The sequence below is a fragment of the Salvia splendens genome, chromosome 15 (genome assembly GCF_004379255.2).
Source record: "Salvia splendens isolate huo1 chromosome 15, SspV2, whole genome shotgun sequence".
NCBI classification, from domain to species: domain Eukaryota; kingdom Viridiplantae; phylum Streptophyta; class Magnoliopsida; order Lamiales; family Lamiaceae; genus Salvia; species Salvia splendens.
The window spans coordinates 14,822,421-14,839,269 of NC_056046.1; the positions used below are offsets into that span (position 1 = coordinate 14,822,421).

The window sequence follows — 16,849 nt, forward strand, 5'->3', positions numbered from 1 at the left end:
TTCGGGGTTCTCCAAGCGCACTTCAACATTATCAAAGCCCCGGCTTGTACGTGGTTCATGGAGAGTATGGTCGACATCATGTATACATACATAATCTTGCACAACATAATTGTCGCTGACGAAGGACCTCGGAAGCTCTACCGCAAGTAATCCGCCTTGCAGTGAAGTGCATCCGTCTTTGCAAGATCGGTTGTCTATTCGGGCAAGGACATGTGATTCTACCCCCTACACCCAACTCCAAGATGATCTAATGGAGCACATTTGGGCAAAATTTGGCAACCGGTCGAGAGAGTGAGCGGAAGAAATTAAATTATGTATTTTTCAGTTTTTTAGGATTTTTAATTATGTTTTTTTAATTTTTTTAAAATTTTAAGTTGTAATTTTATTTTATTTAATGAAGTGTATTTTTATTAATTGAATTTGTTGGAAATAAAATTAAAAAATGAAATTGAATGAAAAGTTAAGGGATGAGATGGTTAAGAGACGGATAAGAGATGAAGGGTTGTAGGTTTGTCTCTTAGTTAAGAGATGGAGTGAAAAGTACAGTGAGGCCCATGAATAATTAAGGAATGAGACGATTAAGAAACGGATAAGAGACAGCGTTGCAGGTGGCCTTAGGATTATTTATGATGACAATAATTAAACGAAGAAGAAATAGTACATATAGTGTCAGAAGAAGAAGATCATGGTCCTTTGCCTAGCACAAAACCTACCAAGCCGCCACATGCTATATGTTGGGCTTTCTTTTTAATTTAACTTGTCACCCAATTCATTCACACATGACTTTATTAATAGAAAACGGAGTAACAATTTCAAAAAGGATGGTAAATTGTCTCATTTATAAAAATTTATAAGTATTCATTTATTTTTGGGGTATATATGTGCACGGTTCAAATGACCAATAATTGATGTCTTTATAAAAGTCAACTCATTTTGATTAGCGTTGAAAGGAATTTTGTTAGGATTAAAGTGATGATGATGAGGTAATGAAATATACTATCAAATGTAAATTATTGATAAATAAAAACATTAAATACATTTGATATCTTGAAGGACAACATTTGATTAATAGAACCGACACATACTACCACATACTCCAATACCCTATTACTTGGAGTATCATTTTATCAGTTTCTCCATTCATTATTTCTATCTTATTTCATGTTTACTTTACATAATTAAATAAAATTTACAATTTGTTATTTATATTTTATTATAAAATAAAACACATTTCACTAATTTTTTTTCTTTCATGTTATTTTTGTAATTCTTCGAATTCGAGACAGGGAGGATTTTATTAATGGACTAAAATAAAGAATAACTCATGCATTAGTAATTGTAGCAGTTGGGTACGCTCACAGATCCCCAAAAGTGAAGCTCAACTATAAATTGTAGCAGGCTTTTTGTGAGGGTATTGTGTATATTGTTTATGGGGAACCTAAAAGCAAATCAAATATCAGTACAACATTATTATCCCCACATCCTATTTATTACTGCCCACATACTATAATACTAGTAGTAGGAGCAGTTTTTTACTTTTTATGATTTTGACTAATACTATTTCACATTGAGAATAAAAAAACACAATTAATACTCAAGTACAAACGCAAACTCAATGTATTCATGTAGAAATGGTCAATAAGCTTATAATTTTAATAAGTACATACTCTCACAATCTTTATCACAAGATTAACATTAATTCCTAAAAGAATTGCCACCGAAAATTGGAGTGTCACTGAAATATGGTTGTATGACTTCAGTAGCTCCGAAGCAGTTAGTAAGTATTATACTCAGATACTCCATCCGTTTCGCCATAGTTGAGTCATTTTACCATTTCGGGAAGTTTCTTCATAGTTGAGTCGTTTCCAAAAAAAAGAAAGAATTAGGAGATTTAATGGTGATTTAGGCATTTTATTTAACTTCCCTAATGACACTTAATTAGTGTAATTAAATGGAGAAACAAATCGCCTATTTTGGTGTGGGTCATTTACGCGTCTACTTTCTCTCTCTCATCTAAACTACTCCTCCTTCTCTCTTCCCCAATTCTCAAACCCTAGATCCGCCGCTTTCATCCTCGCTGATTTCGCCGACACACACAATGGACCGATTGAACCACCCCGATGGCGAGGGATGGATTAACCCTCGCATCACCCGCGTTCCAGCGGGGTCGCGCGGGAGAGGGTTGATTTCGTCCGCTTCCCGGAGAAGAGGTCGTATCTCGGCGAGTTCCCGGGGGAGAGGTCGTATTTTGAGCAATTCCCGCCGTAGATCTCGACAATCGGCCCGAGATGATGAAGGCTTAATCCACCATCTATTCTCGTTCATATGCCGTTCCCACATCGGCGAACTCGCCGAGACTCCGGCCGTTCCCACATCGGTGAAGGCCTCTCCCCTAACCGGAGGCCTTGCTGGTGGTGTCGACGGCAACCGAACTCCGGTCGGTTGCATATTTGGAGGTGTAGGCAGCGCCTCCCAGACTGGTGGCGTACCTGGCGGTGAAGGTCGCGCCTCCCTTACCGGAGGTGTTGCTGGTGGTGAAGACGAAGCCTCACCGACTGGTTGCGTATCTGGAGGTGAAAGCCGCGCCACCCCGACTGGAGTTCTTGCTAGTGGTGAAGGCGACGCCTCCTATGAGGTGACTGACAGCCCGGTAATGTCTGATGAAGAGTTTGTAAGGCGATATGTCATCACCGAGGCTGACAAGGAAGCATGGGAGAGAAACAAGGTCGAGGCAGAAAGGGAGGTGAAGGCACTCTTCGGTGAAAATTGCTTGGATCCGTAATTTGGTTGGTGAGATCTTTGTGTATGCTGACTATAGTAAGTGGGCTGTCATTTGTGTTTTGATATGTGATCTTTTGTTATGTTTGTGTGATCTGTGATTTGTCTTTGGTTGTTGATGGACCTGTTGATGTTGTGCATAATGGTTGGTGACGGTTATGGGGTGGTTTTGATGTTGTGAATTTGGTGGTGATGGGGCTGTTGTTTGTGGTGGTGATGGGGCTGTTGTTTGTGGTGGTGATGGTGTTGTTGATTTTGGTGGTGATGGTGCTGTTGTGATAGTTACATGCATTTAGATAAACAGCATCCATGATTTATGCACAGATACAACATTGTTCAAACACAAAATGCATCATTTCAGCCTATTGACTGCCTATTCAAAACACTAGCATGATATGTGCATTCATGTGTATTCACTGAATGCATCATTCATGCACAAAGGCAGCCTATCCAAAAAAAACAAAAAAGCTTCTACTATACCTTCATAATCCTAATGACTGAGCAATCAGCTCCAATCCCTCGTTGCTCCCTTGGTCCCGCAGGTAAGCAATTGTTTGCATAGCCAGCTCCACTGGAACTTCTAGATCCTTTGGAAGTTGATTAGTCCTCCTTAAATGTGCTTTCCCCATATGGGGCAGTTTGTATGTGTTATGCCCCTGAACTTTCATGATTTCCATGAAACATCCTTGAAGACTTAGGAAAACATTGTCCAAAGTCTGTGGCTGTAATTTATTGAATGATTGCACCACTGCATTCACTAAATCATCCACATTTTTGCATGCAGTCTGAGTTTGCAGTGATTGTATTGCTCGGAACCAACCCAAATCATTGACATTAGTGTCAGGTGAGTTAGGTGGTTGTTGCACAAGTGATATTGAGAAACCACTTTGTTGTGCAGCTTCTTTGAAAGCTGGATCATTGTCTTTGATGTGCGGTCTTGCATTGTCTTGTTGTATCTTGAGAACTTTAGTTGCCCCATCGGGCCACTTGGCTTTGATGGCAGGTAATATCTGTTCCCAACAAGTAGCCATGCATGATATCATCATTTGCACAACATTACAAAGCTGATTTTACTAGTGTATCATGAGTATGTAGATACACTAGTATGTAATGGCTGATGTGCACACATTTATTGCATTACAGAGATGCAAACATTACCTTATTTGCACAACATTACAAAGCTGATTTTACTAGTGTATCATGAGTATGTAGATACACTAGTATGTAATGGCTGATGTGCACAAATTAATTGCATTAAAGAGATGCAAACATTACCTTGTTGATCAAGCAGTCCCTGGTCACATCTTTTGTGATACTCTCTATGGGTTTTGTCTCCAAAGTGCCTGCCATTCCGTTCTTGCTTAACCTTTTGGCAGGAACTTGTTTGGTAAATGGAAAAATTCCAATTTTTCCATCAAACAAGACTTACACCATTAACACCAAACAAGGGCCTACACACTGCACCCATGAACATAATTTTTGATATGAACTGCTTATTTTTACATGTTCTATGAGGTTCTTCCTCTCCTGGAGCAAGATAGAATCTTTGAGCTCCTTGTGTCATGTAGAGCCACTTTTCATCAATGTGTATGGTGTTGTACATGTTCCTGAACTTGATCTTGTTCAAGATCCTGTCTAGCTGTAAAGATTCAACTGTGAATCTCAGTCTCAACAACTTATTTGCAGCTGTTAAGCTGGGCTTAATGGCTGATGTGTGTGGCCTAATTAGGCCAGCCTTAACCCACCTCCAAACTGTGGCTTTTGAACAACCTAAACCAGCTGCCACACTTAAGAGGTTGCATCTCTTTGAGAAATGCATACTCTTGAGTACCTCAACATCAAGATGCAACCTTTTGGGGTAAGTTCTCACTTTTTTCAGACTTACCAATTGCATTGATTGTCCTCTTTGTTGTTGTTTCTTTGCAGCATTCCACCATCGTGTACATGTTTGACGGGAGATTCTGAATTTGAGTTGTGCCTCCTTAAGTGTGCCGCGAGGAGGAACAATGCCGATGCACCTTCCAATGATGAATTGAACCACTTGGTTCTTGAATTCTGAGGAGTACTCTTGATGCCCCATTATGAGCATTCAATGCAGTGGTGGAGCAGTGGCTGTGGCTGTGGCTGTGTATAGAGCATTCAAGCCATTTTTGGAAAGAGAGCATTTACTCCATTTGGTTGGGAATGGCAGTGGTTGGGAATGGACTTTTATTAATGTGAATAGAAAGTGGCGCCACATTTAAATGAAAAGTGGCGCCTCATTTTGGAGTAAAAATTTTGTTAAGTGTTTGAAAAGTGTAACTCCTCATGCTTTGATTAAGGAACTTGTTTGATTACTTCAATGTGAATGAATAAAGGAACTTGTTTGATTATTCAGTGCTTTTTTATTGTATTGCTCGAAAATTTACAGAATTCAATTTCCATGTCTATTTCTTTTTTATTTACAGAATTTAAATATTTATTGTGAATAATTAGCAAATAAATAAATCATTTAAAAAAAGAATTATGTAAGTTGAGTTCAAATAATAAATCAAATCAAAATTGAAATTCACATTTAAAAAGTCCACCTACTTCATCTACTTTATTATCTACCCACTTAATCCACTAAACATCCCTTTCTTAGACTCCGTACCGAAAAGTTCTGCCTCAACTATAGTGAAACGGAGGGAGTATTTTGACCAACAAAAACTATGACTGTTAATGTTAATTTTACAGCAACATATAATTATGGTGATAGTATTTCAGCAAATGGTTCAAAATCGTATTAAAATTACAAAATAAATACAAGTCCGTGACTAATTAAATATAACCCCAAAAATTACAACCAATTATAATATGTACGACAATACATATAATTAAATAATATACTCAACATATTGTAAAAAATAAATAGCACTGTAAATATTTAATCGGGGGATGAGATAAGATGGTCCAAGTTTCCAGCTAATTGTAATTATTTAAAACCACAAGCTGTTAAAGACCTCTACTCTACTCATATAAACGGGACCGCCATTCTTTTCCTTTTCCCATTTCCATAAAATTTCCAATTCCCTAAACGAAATATTAGTCAGGAAGGGACAAAATATTGACTTACTTTGGGTCTTTATTTGTCTTTGTCATTAGATGAAATTTTAGGGTTTATTTAATCAAGTTGTGCCATATATATTAGTAAAATTTAAATTTGATGGACTATTATCGTTAGAGACTTTAGATTTTTCGGGGCAGACAAAGTTTATTCAAGAAAATTAAGACCGCATCCAATTCAAAAGTCTCATATAACTATAAATTAAATTGACTGTTACGTAATCGAAACTTCTTATTCATATCTAATTTTAAAAACTGAGTTGTGCTAATCAACTAGTTTGACCAATCAATTTTCCATTTTCCATTTTCAAGTTCTTTAGTAAGTTTAGTTCGTTTGCGTAAATAAAAAATTTATGTGAATTGTTCATATCAAATTACTAAATACAGTTTTATTTATTTATTTAATATTATAATAGATATATTATTATATGTTTTGAGTTTGACGTAGTGCATAGTACTATGTTTAATACAAATGAAAAGATGTACTTTGTTTATCTTAGATTGGTGTCGGCCCACTGACTAACTGGAAATAAACAAGGCCACTAATCAATAGCACATTCTAATTTATTTTATATGTTGAGTCGAGTTGGACTTTTCCATGTTTCTTTTATAATTACAAATTCTTCAATATTTTTCCGGGAAAATTAAGTTTTTTTTGAGGTGATGTTTTGAGGGCGAATTAGGATCAAACAAAAACTTTTTTCTTGTAGGAAACTTTATGATCTATTATATGATTTGCGATTATAAAAATAAATGCATTATCGTAAAAGTGTGCTATATGTATTTGTTACCACATTTTTTTTATCGTCTTCTATTCCTATTTGTCCCATGATGCTACTATGTTATGCTCATAAAAATAAATAAATAAATATTTACAAACACAATATAGCTTTACCGAAAAAGCTAAAGTAACCTTTGCTCATATTTTTCTATGGGTATTATCCACATACACTTTTACACAATAAATTAAGATGTCCTGCATATTTATTTGAACGTTTCATTTGTCTTCACATTCTTGATTTGCACTATATCCCAGCCTTACAACTTTTCGTTTGGGTAAATATTATTTTCATTTCTGTTGGAGTATAATCTCACAATCACCGTTGGATGCAGCAAGCTAAAATCAATGTCATTCTCAACAGCTGCAGATTTGTTAGAGGTTGAGCTCGTTCAAGATTTTATTGAGCTCGGCGTTTTATTGAGCTCGGCGTTTTATTGAGCTCGACATTTTATTGAGCTCGGCATTTTATTGAGCTCGGCGTTTTATTGAGCTCGGCATTTTACTGAGCTCGGCATCATGCAGCACTTCGGCATGTTGATGCAAACCAAGAAACGGGAAGTAGCCGTTGGAACAGTTATAACTGGTTTGTTAACTAACATCTCAAGAGAGCCGTTGGAGGATGAAGGGACTGATATAAAGCAGACGAAGGCTGCATCTGAAAAAGTTAATCAGCTACTTCGATATTCAAGAAAAGAGTCTCCAAACTATCACTTGATTAGTTCTTGGTTTAGAATTAGATTAGAGGTGTTGAGTTCTTGAAGAGAGTTCTTGAGTAATTGTAAATCTCTGCATATTTCTCAATATACTGAATCATATTGCCTTTGGTCGTGGACGTAGATCTTATGATCGAACCACGTAAAACTCTAGTGTTCTTTCTTTTTCGCATGGTTGTTGTCATCATCGATCTTTTGCATACTTTCATAACAAGTGGCGCCGTCTGTGGGAAACGCAATCGGAGTTGATATCGATGGCGACGACGAGGTTCGAAGCGGAGAAATTCTCGGGGAAGAATGACTTTGGTCTGTGGCAGATCAAGATGAAGGCTCTGTTGATCCAGCAAGGGCTCGATGAAGCAATCGAGCCAATTGATCCGAAGGGGAAAGAAAAAGAAGATCTCGATGAGAAGAGCGTGAGGAAGAAGGCTGAGATTGCCAAGAAAGCCCATAGCGCCATTATTCTCAATCTCACGGACAAGGTGTTACGCGAGGTTGCGAAGGAAACCACAGCGCATGGGGTATGGACGAAGCTCGAAGCGCTGTACATGACCAAGTCGCTTGCTAATCGCCTATACATGAAGCAGCGCCTCTTTTCATACAAGATTCTTGAAGACCGACCCTTCGCAGAGCAGATTGATGATTTCAGCAAGAATTTGGATGATTTGGAGAATGTAGATGGCCCCATGAAGAATGAAGACAAGGCCATCTTGCTCTTGAATGCTCTTCCCAAAACATTCCAGCATCTTAAAGATGCAATGCTGTTTGGCCGGAATGCAGAATCTGGCATCACATATGAAGAAGTTCAGTGTGCTCTTCGATCAAAGGAGCTGGAAAAGAACTCTTCGACGACAAATGAAGGAAGTGGCAGTCAAGCCTTGAATGTAAAGGCTTTCAAAGGCAAGAAAAAGAAATTCAATCAGAATCAAAAGCCTAAGTATCAGAAGCAAAATGAGGAGAAGCGAAGCTGTCATTACTGCAAGAAACCTGGGCATCTCAAAAGGGATTGCTACTCGTGGAAAAGGAAGCAAAACGAAGAGAAGGCTACCCAAAATCAGGCTGATCTTGCAGAAGACACAGATCCACCCCAGATCATGAATGTGGTGAGTGGTGGGATAGAGAGTTCTTGGATAATGGACTCCGGGTGCAGCTTCCATATTTGTTCCAACAAAGCTTGGTTTGAAAACCTTTCTGAGGCAACCGGGTCAGTAATGTTGGGGAATGATCAGATGTGCTACATCAAAGGCATTGGAGATATCAGATTGAGAGCTCATGATGGATCAACAAAACTGCTTACTCAAGTCAGGTACATTCCTGAGATTAAGAGGAATTTGATTTCACTTGGCATGCTTGAATCTAGAGGTTTCAGGTTTTCTTCTGAGAAAGGCTATATGAATGTCTCACTTAATGGAAAAATCTTGCTGATTGCTGAGAGAAGAAACAGTTTATACTATCTAGTAGCAGAAACTGTTGTTGCTTCAGTGAATCTTGCAGAGGACTCTGATATGAGTCTGTGGCACAAGAGGCTCGGCCATCTTGGAGAAAGTGGGATGAGAGAACTGATCCAGAAAGGGGTCATTCCGGCTGGAAGTGATCAGAGGTTCAAGGAATGTGAACACTGTGCTCTGGGAAAGAGCAAGAAGCTACCATACAAGGCTGGTAAACACACCTCCAAATTACCTCTTGACTATGCGCATTGTGATTTATGGGGTCCAGCTCAGCCTGCTTCTATGGGAGGAGGCAGGTATTTCATGTCGATAATAGATGATTGTAGCAGAAAAGTCTGGATATACATCCTAAAGCAGAAGTCACAAGCATTTGAAAAATTCAGAGAATGGTGCACGGAGATGAAGCTGAAGAAATCCACCACTCTCAAGTGCTTGAGGACTGATAACGGGCTGGAGTTCTTATCTGAAGATTTTGAGTCTTTCTGCAAATCAAATGGGATACAAAGGCATAGGACAGTCCCGGCTAATCCGCAACAAAACGGAGTTGCTGAAAGAATGAACCGAACACTCCTCGATAGAGTCAGATGCATGCTTTTATCATCAGGCTTGCCAAAGATGTTCTGGGGGGAGGCAGTGTGTACTGCTGCAGTGCTAATTAACAGTTCTCCATCATCAGCTATAGGAAATGAAATCCCAGATGTCAGATGGTATGGTGGAGATAGAGAGTACAATCAGTTCAAGGTGTTCGGTTGTAGAGCATATGCCCACTGCAAGCAGGGAAAGCTTGATGCAAGGGCTCAGAAATGTGTGATGGTTGGGTACCAACATGGAGTAAAAGGGTACAGGTTGTGGTGCACTGAAGAGGGGAACAAGAAGATAATTGTGAGCCGAGATGTGGTCTTCCATGAGCATCATATGCCATTCTTGAAGACTGAGGATCAGATGGGTGAAAGAGTATCTATTGATCAAGAAGTTCAGCATGGCCAGCCACCACCTAGTGATCCAGATGATCAGAATGGAGGTGGAGCTTCAAGTTCCCATAAAGCTTCAAGTCCACAGCAACCCCAGCAACGAGATCAGATTGATGATGATCAGAGATCACATATTATAGCCAGGGACAGAAACAGAAGAGAGATCAGAAAGCCAGCCAGGTTCAGTGATTATGAGATGAGTTTTTTTGCTCTCTGTGTTGCTGAGGTATTGGAGTGCTTAGAGCCATCCACCTATGCTGAAGCTATGTCGAGTAAGGAAAAGGAGAAATGGCTTGCAGCTATGAGAGAAGAGATCCAGTCACTACTCAAAAACCATACTTGGATTTTGGTGAAGAATCCAGGGACCCAAAAGCTTATTAGCTGCAAATGGATCTTCAAGATGAAGATTGAAGTTGGTGAAGTTGAGAGTGTCAGATTTAAGGCACGGCTTGTTGCTAGAGGATTCACTCAAGAAGAGGGGATTGATTATAATGATGTGTTCTCTCCGGTTGTAAAACACAGTTCCATCAGGATATTGCTTGCTCTTGTTGCAAAGTATGATTGGGAGTTACACCAACTCGATGTCAAGACAGCCTTCTTGCATGGTGAACTTGAAGAAACAATATATATGCATCAACCCGAGGGGTTCATGGAGGCTGGGAATGAAGACAAAGTGTGTTTGCTCAAGAGAAGTTTGTATGGATTGAAGCAAAGTAGTAGGCAGTGGTATCTCAAGTTTGATGAGCATATGATGAGTATTGGTTTCAGAAAATCGCAGTATGATAGCTGTGTTTACATCAGAGAAAGGAATGGTGTACCAATTGCTTTTCTACTTTTGTATGTTGATGATATGCTTGTGGCAGGAGCAGATCTGGGAGTGATTGAGAGAATCAAGGCTGAACTGGAATCCAAGTTTGAAATGAAGGATCTTGGAAATGCAAGGAGAATCCTTGGCATGGATATACTGAGGGATAGGCCAAAGAGAGAGCTCAGGTTGTTGCAGAGGAATTACATCCAGAGAGTTTTGAAGAAATTTCAGGCTGATGACTTCAAACCTGTCTCTACACCATTGGCTGCTCACTTTAAGTTGAGCATGGATCAGAAACCAAAGAATGACTCAGAGAGGAAAGAGCTGAGCAAGATACCTTATGCAAACATCATAGGAAGCATAATGTACACAATGCTATGCACAAGACCAGATTTGGCTCAGGCTATAAGTGTTACTAGCCGATTTATGTCAGACCATGGGAGAGAGCATTGGATAGCATTGAAGTGGTTGCTCAGATACTTGAAGGGTGCTTCAGATTATGGTCTGTTGTACAAGGCAGATTGTAAGGATCAAGGTGGAGCACTGGTGGGGTTTTGCGATTCTGATTATGCATCAAATAGAGATAATAGGAGATCTCAAACTGGATATGTGTTCACCCTAAATGGCACTGCTATAAGCTGGAAATCTGGATTACAACATGTGGTTGCTTTATCTACTACGGAAGCTGAGTACATGGCAATGACAGAGGCTGTGAAAGAAGCAATATGGCTGAAGGGAATCCTAGAAGATTTTGGGGAGAAGCAAGACACAGTGGAGATAAACTGTGACAGCAGCAGCGCCTTATGCCTTGCCAAACACCAAGTGTTTCACGAAAGAAGTAAGCACATAGATGTGCGGATGCACTTCATAAGGGATGAAATACAGAGAGGTGAAGTCAAGATGGTGAAAATATCTACTGAGCATAATGCGACTGATATGTTGACAAAGCCGTTGCCAGCCATGAAGTTTAAATACTGCTTGGGGCTGGTGGGACTTGTGGAGTGATGAGTTTGAGGTTTTGTCAGAGGATTATGATTCATTGTTGATTCTGAGATTAAGGTGGAGTTTGTTGGAGTATAATCTCACAATCACCGTTGGATGCAGCAAGCTAAAATCAATGTCATTCTCAACAGCTGCAGATTTGTTAGAGGTTGAGCTCGTTCAAGATTTTATTGAGCTCGGCGTTTTATTGAGCTCGGCGTTTTATTGAGCTCGACATTTTATTGAGCTCGGCATTTTATTGAGCTCGGCGTTTTATTGAGCTCGGCATTTTACTGAGCTCGGCATCATGCAGCACTTCGGCATGTTGATGCAAACCAAGAAACGGGAAGTAGCCGTTGGAACAGTTATAACTGGTTTGTTAACTAACATCTCAAGAGAGCCGTTGGAGGATGAAGGGACTGATATAAAGCAGACGAAGGCTGCATCTGAAAAAGTTAATCAGCTACTTCGATATTCAAGAAAAGAGTCTCCAAACTATCACTTGATTAGTTCTTGGTTTAGAATTAGATTAGAGGTGTTGAGTTCTTGAAGAGAGTTCTTGAGTAATTGTAAATCTCTGCATATTTCTCAATATACTGAATCATATTGCCTTTGGCCGTGGACGTAGATCTTACGATCGAACCACGTAAAACTCTAGTGTTCTTTCTTTTTCGCATGGTTGTTGTCATCATCGATCTTTTGCATACTTTCATAACAATTTCCACTTGCATCAACACTACTAATTCGCTCCTATAGTAAAAATTTTATTTATTTGCTATATTTAGGCTGTATTTTGTATTTTAAAATTGTAATCTCGCTCTTTCAAAATTGTTCTTAAATATGAAAATGTAATTATCCAGCTTCATCCCTTAATAAATGTTCCCTAAATCTTAATGTAGAAAACTACTATTTTAAAATAAAGTGAGGAGAATATAATTAAAAATAAATAAATATAGAGAATTAGAAAAATAGTTAATTTTTGGGTGTGGAAAGTTATGGTAGAAACAGGCGCAAGAAAAGAAGGTGTATTTGGCTTTAATTTATCCTTTGTCGACTAAAGAGGAAGTGGTCCTCACTCTCGCCAACTACTATTTTTGGCCCTCACACTCACACACACCTTTTTCATTTTTCTCTCTTCATTTCGGTAAATTCTGTCTGTAAATTAATAAGTATTCCAATGAAACTTTATGTTTTCTGTTTACTTTTTTGTTATCAACACAATTTTATGATGGCGGTGTGCAACTTTGTTTAAGATTAGAAGTCAACTTAATTAATTATGTATTAGTATTTCATTATTAAAATTATGAGATTTTTAGCAAAAAAATCCTTGGTTTATTCTTGCATGCGTGCATAGCAATATTTCATTTTATCCCCTTCTAATTTGGTTCGTGGTGTGATGACTGATGGTGTCACTTGTCTACTACTAGTACTTTTCACACTTCTCCTCAATTGTTATCATATACATATATATTACGAGTCACATTCAAATATATATAGCTTCCTATTTTCAAACCAGAATAAAATATAAAACTTTAGGATTAAAATATAAGATGCATGACTAAGATTGATTTCAGGTTGCAATTGAATTTGATAATCTTAACCGTCAAGAGTAATTAATCATGTCAATTTATATAACAATCGATTATGGTTATATTCTTGTGATTCTAAGATTTGACGTAATTAACCATGTCAATTTATATAACAATATATCGATTATGGTAATCTATAGTGATGTACATTTCATTGTTATAACTACATATATTCAATATTTATAAAGCCGATTCAATATTATAATACTGTACATTTTCGAATATGTAATGACACATTATTTACAAATGACATGTAACAAAAACTAATTAACTCTGTGAAATATCTAATTTTGTTTTTCACAAACTGTATACCATATCAAAGGTAATTTCATGAGAATTATAATAAAATCTTAATTGTTTATGTTGACACAAAGAAGGTTGGACAAAAAATCATGTAAGTATCTCTACCAACTTGATGATGTCCATTTTAATGTTATAATGACCTAAATTCAACGTATATAATGAAGTAAAGTTAGTTATAATAAAGTGTATTTTTGAATTTGAAATAGTGCAAATGATAACTATCAACATCCTTAATTAGCGAAATGCTTCAGGATAATTATATAGTTCACACGAAATGCCATAACTTGCCCTTCAAATCTTTTAATCTGATCAATGAGCTTTTATCCTAGCTGGTTATGCATTGATGATATAGTTTGACCCTAATACAGTTTTATAACTATATGTATAGTTAGAAATTATATGTACTCACTTCTTATATATACTACAACAAAAATCCGTTAATGACGTTTTTCAATGCATTTAAGGACGCTAATTTGTGTTTCCAAATACAGCCAACGCTTCAAAAAATATCCTTATTGTTGATGTCCCAACTAAAATTAAAGGAAGCAAATAAAAGCGTCCTAAAAAAGCAAAAGATTAAGTTAATTTATCATTAATTTAAGGACGCTTTCTTTTGAGCCCTTAATTGTTGTTATTTAAAAAAAAATTCAATGCGAGTAATTGCGTCTCAATTTTAATGTCCTTAAAATATAACTTTTATTTATGTGATACTATAGAGCTTGGAACAAAAAATACCATATCCTTCCGCCTTTGGACTAGGGTGATCAACCACCTATATTACTGTCACATGGAAAACTGTTAAGGTTTATTTAATGCGTTAAGGGTAAATAAAAAATACCAAAATTTTGACAGTTATGAAATAATCTACTATGTTGTTATAATGTCACATATACAATGTATATAATGCATTCAATTTATTGTTATAACATTGTAGATATTTTGAATCTTTAATATCACTTCTATTGACAATTGTCACTCCTAAAATATCTAAAAACAAAAAGCTAAATTTTATATAATTCTCTTTATTCAAATTATTTTTTACATGTCATATAACAAATTAAAGGTAATTTTATGAGGTATCTATTGAAATTTCAGTTGCATATGTTCGCACGGAAAAATTTGCATGAAAAATATAGTGGAGTAATTTGTTTTAGTACTATACATATAAATATAATACTACTAGTATATTTGTATGCTTATGATATAAAATCGGTTTATTCGAGTCACATTCTAGCAAGCTACACTCAGATCTCCATCAAATTTCATTTTCATATGCATGTATATTATATAAAATAGAAAATAATGCGGACAACTATTGTTTTTAATTGTTATCCCATTTCATTTTTCATATGCATATATTCTATGAAAATGAATTATTCTGCGCAACAATTTGACATCTATAATGTGGATAGAATGAAAAAAATACCATGCTTCTAGAATCGAATAACCATGAATCTAGAAGCGATTACACTCTACTAAAATTTTCAACAATTTGTCTTTTAGTACACACAATAATTAATTCTTCACTTGACTAAGTATCTTTAAAGTGGGAACATAACACTTCAGTCTAATCAATAATTCATATTGATTTAAATGAACACGGAAATTAAATCATTCAAATTTTTTATTTGAATTTTGAATATGGCACTTTTAGACCATTCACAGCTGCAGGTATCTCTCGACATAACTTTAATGACCACAACTCCTACATTCCTTACCTATCCCCTTTTTACATACCTCTTTCTTTAATTATAATAATTTATATTTAAATTATCAATAAAATTTTAACTAAAATACATAACAATATAGTATATTACAATATAGTTTCGTTTAAAGTCATAAAAGTACAAGTCTAACAAATAAAAAACTATAGACACACTCATTTGAGCAAATATATCTTCTATCTCCCTACAGATTAGTGGCTCGTCCTCAACAAACATATGAATAAAAGAAGCGAAGATATCTTCGTCGTTCGGGATCAGATTCATTTGTGAAGAGAGATAGCTTTTGTGGGAGAGAGTAGACAAAATGAATGTGAAAATACGATTGTATTTATAAATTTAAAATAAAAAATAAAAAATAAAACAAATTCTGTACCCCCTACCCACCCCTTCCCGCCCGGCAGTGCGTATTCTCGCTTCGTCCCACACCACTAGTTTAGATAGACTTGCAAATTTGAGTACCAGCGGGTACCTGAACCCATAAAACCAGGTATCTAATTAACTCATGTTTTGATAGGTTCAATTGGTCATTTAATTCTATAGTTTTTGACTAATTATATGACTTGGGATTTTAATGAGTTTGTTTAAAATGCACTAAGAATGAAGATGAGACGGACATGAAAAGACAAGAAAGCAGACATTGGATGAGATTAAGTGAATCTCACTTGAACCGACTGAGTGTGAGTTTAGTATCCACTCGATTCGAGTGACACTGCAAGATGATGGTTCCAGTCCAGAGAGTTCCACTCGACCGAGTGGAGTTAATCCCAAAACTCACTCGGTGTGAGTGGCCAACCAGAATCGATTCCAAAGTGCTCCACTCGATCTTAGATATCGATCTGTTAAATTGGCTAAATCCAATCCGCAGTGAATTCATTAGTAGTTGTCAACTGGTGCAATATAGTTTATATTAAAATACTCAAAAAGCTGTTGATTGACACTGTTTGGGACTTTGATTTAATTATTGTATGTTGTCTTGTTTTATTTTTTCTTGCATTTTGTGGTTGTTAGATCCTTCTCCAACAGCCTTGATTGAAAAAAATTGTATTGTCTACTATGTGGGTGTTGTTTGTAAATATTGTGTACTACGAAGTTGATAGATTTGCTGAAGGAGATAGGTGAACATGTTATAGTTGTTAGTGTTGTATGTTTTTATGTTTGGTAGTTGATCTTTGTATCTTACTGCATGTAATTTGTAGTACTTAAATTCTCATTATTTTTTTATGGACTTAGCTCGCTAATTTCTAGGCCATTTTACACTTATGAAAAACCTCATACTATTATTAAAATTCTAGAGTAACAGAGAATCAAGGTTGCAATATTTGCCTATATCCCCTTTCTCCAACTAAAGAAACTTACAGACCAAACATATTTGAAAATTTGGAATGTTTCACTACCTTATTTATTACTACTAGCACAAATACTTCAGATAATCAATTCCATCCACTTGTACCTTGCCACAACAAAATAAAATCTAAACACCTCCATAGTTATATAGTAAAACTTAAGCATCATATATATATACAAATCGATAGCATAAAACCTACTCCAAAATTTTGTGTAAAAAAAACAAAAAATTTATAAAATTCCTTGCACAAGTCAAAATAAAATAATACGAAGACAATATATTGGAATCTTTTAGTAAAAGTGTAACAAACAGCATAGATCGCAG

At 36.5% G+C, this 16,849-nt stretch overlaps 1 protein-coding gene across 1 annotated transcript; it reads right to left on the minus strand.

Moving 5' to 3' along the window:
* Window positions 1-3,260: 3,260 nt before the first annotated feature.
* Window positions 3,261-4,128, minus strand: LOC121766739. Its single transcript, XM_042162995.1, has 2 exons — window positions 4,054-4,128; window positions 3,261-3,788 (listed from the first exon to the last, which is right to left on the minus strand). The coding sequence occupies exons 1-2, from the start codon at window positions 4,126-4,128 to the stop codon at window positions 3,261-3,263; spliced, it is 603 nt and encodes a 200-aa protein (XP_042018929.1).
* Window positions 4,129-16,849: the final 12,721 nt, after the last annotated feature.

Excerpts from the sequence above, each read along its gene's own strand:
- LOC121766739 (XM_042162995.1), bottom strand. The coding sequence starts at position 4,128 with ATGGCAGGCACTTTGGAGACAAAACCCATAGAGAGTATCACAAAAGAT. Across the intron at positions 3,789-4,053 it reads GGGACTGCTTGATCAACAAG|ATATTACCTGCCATCAAAGC; the intron begins GTAATGTTTGCA and ends TGTTGGGAACAG.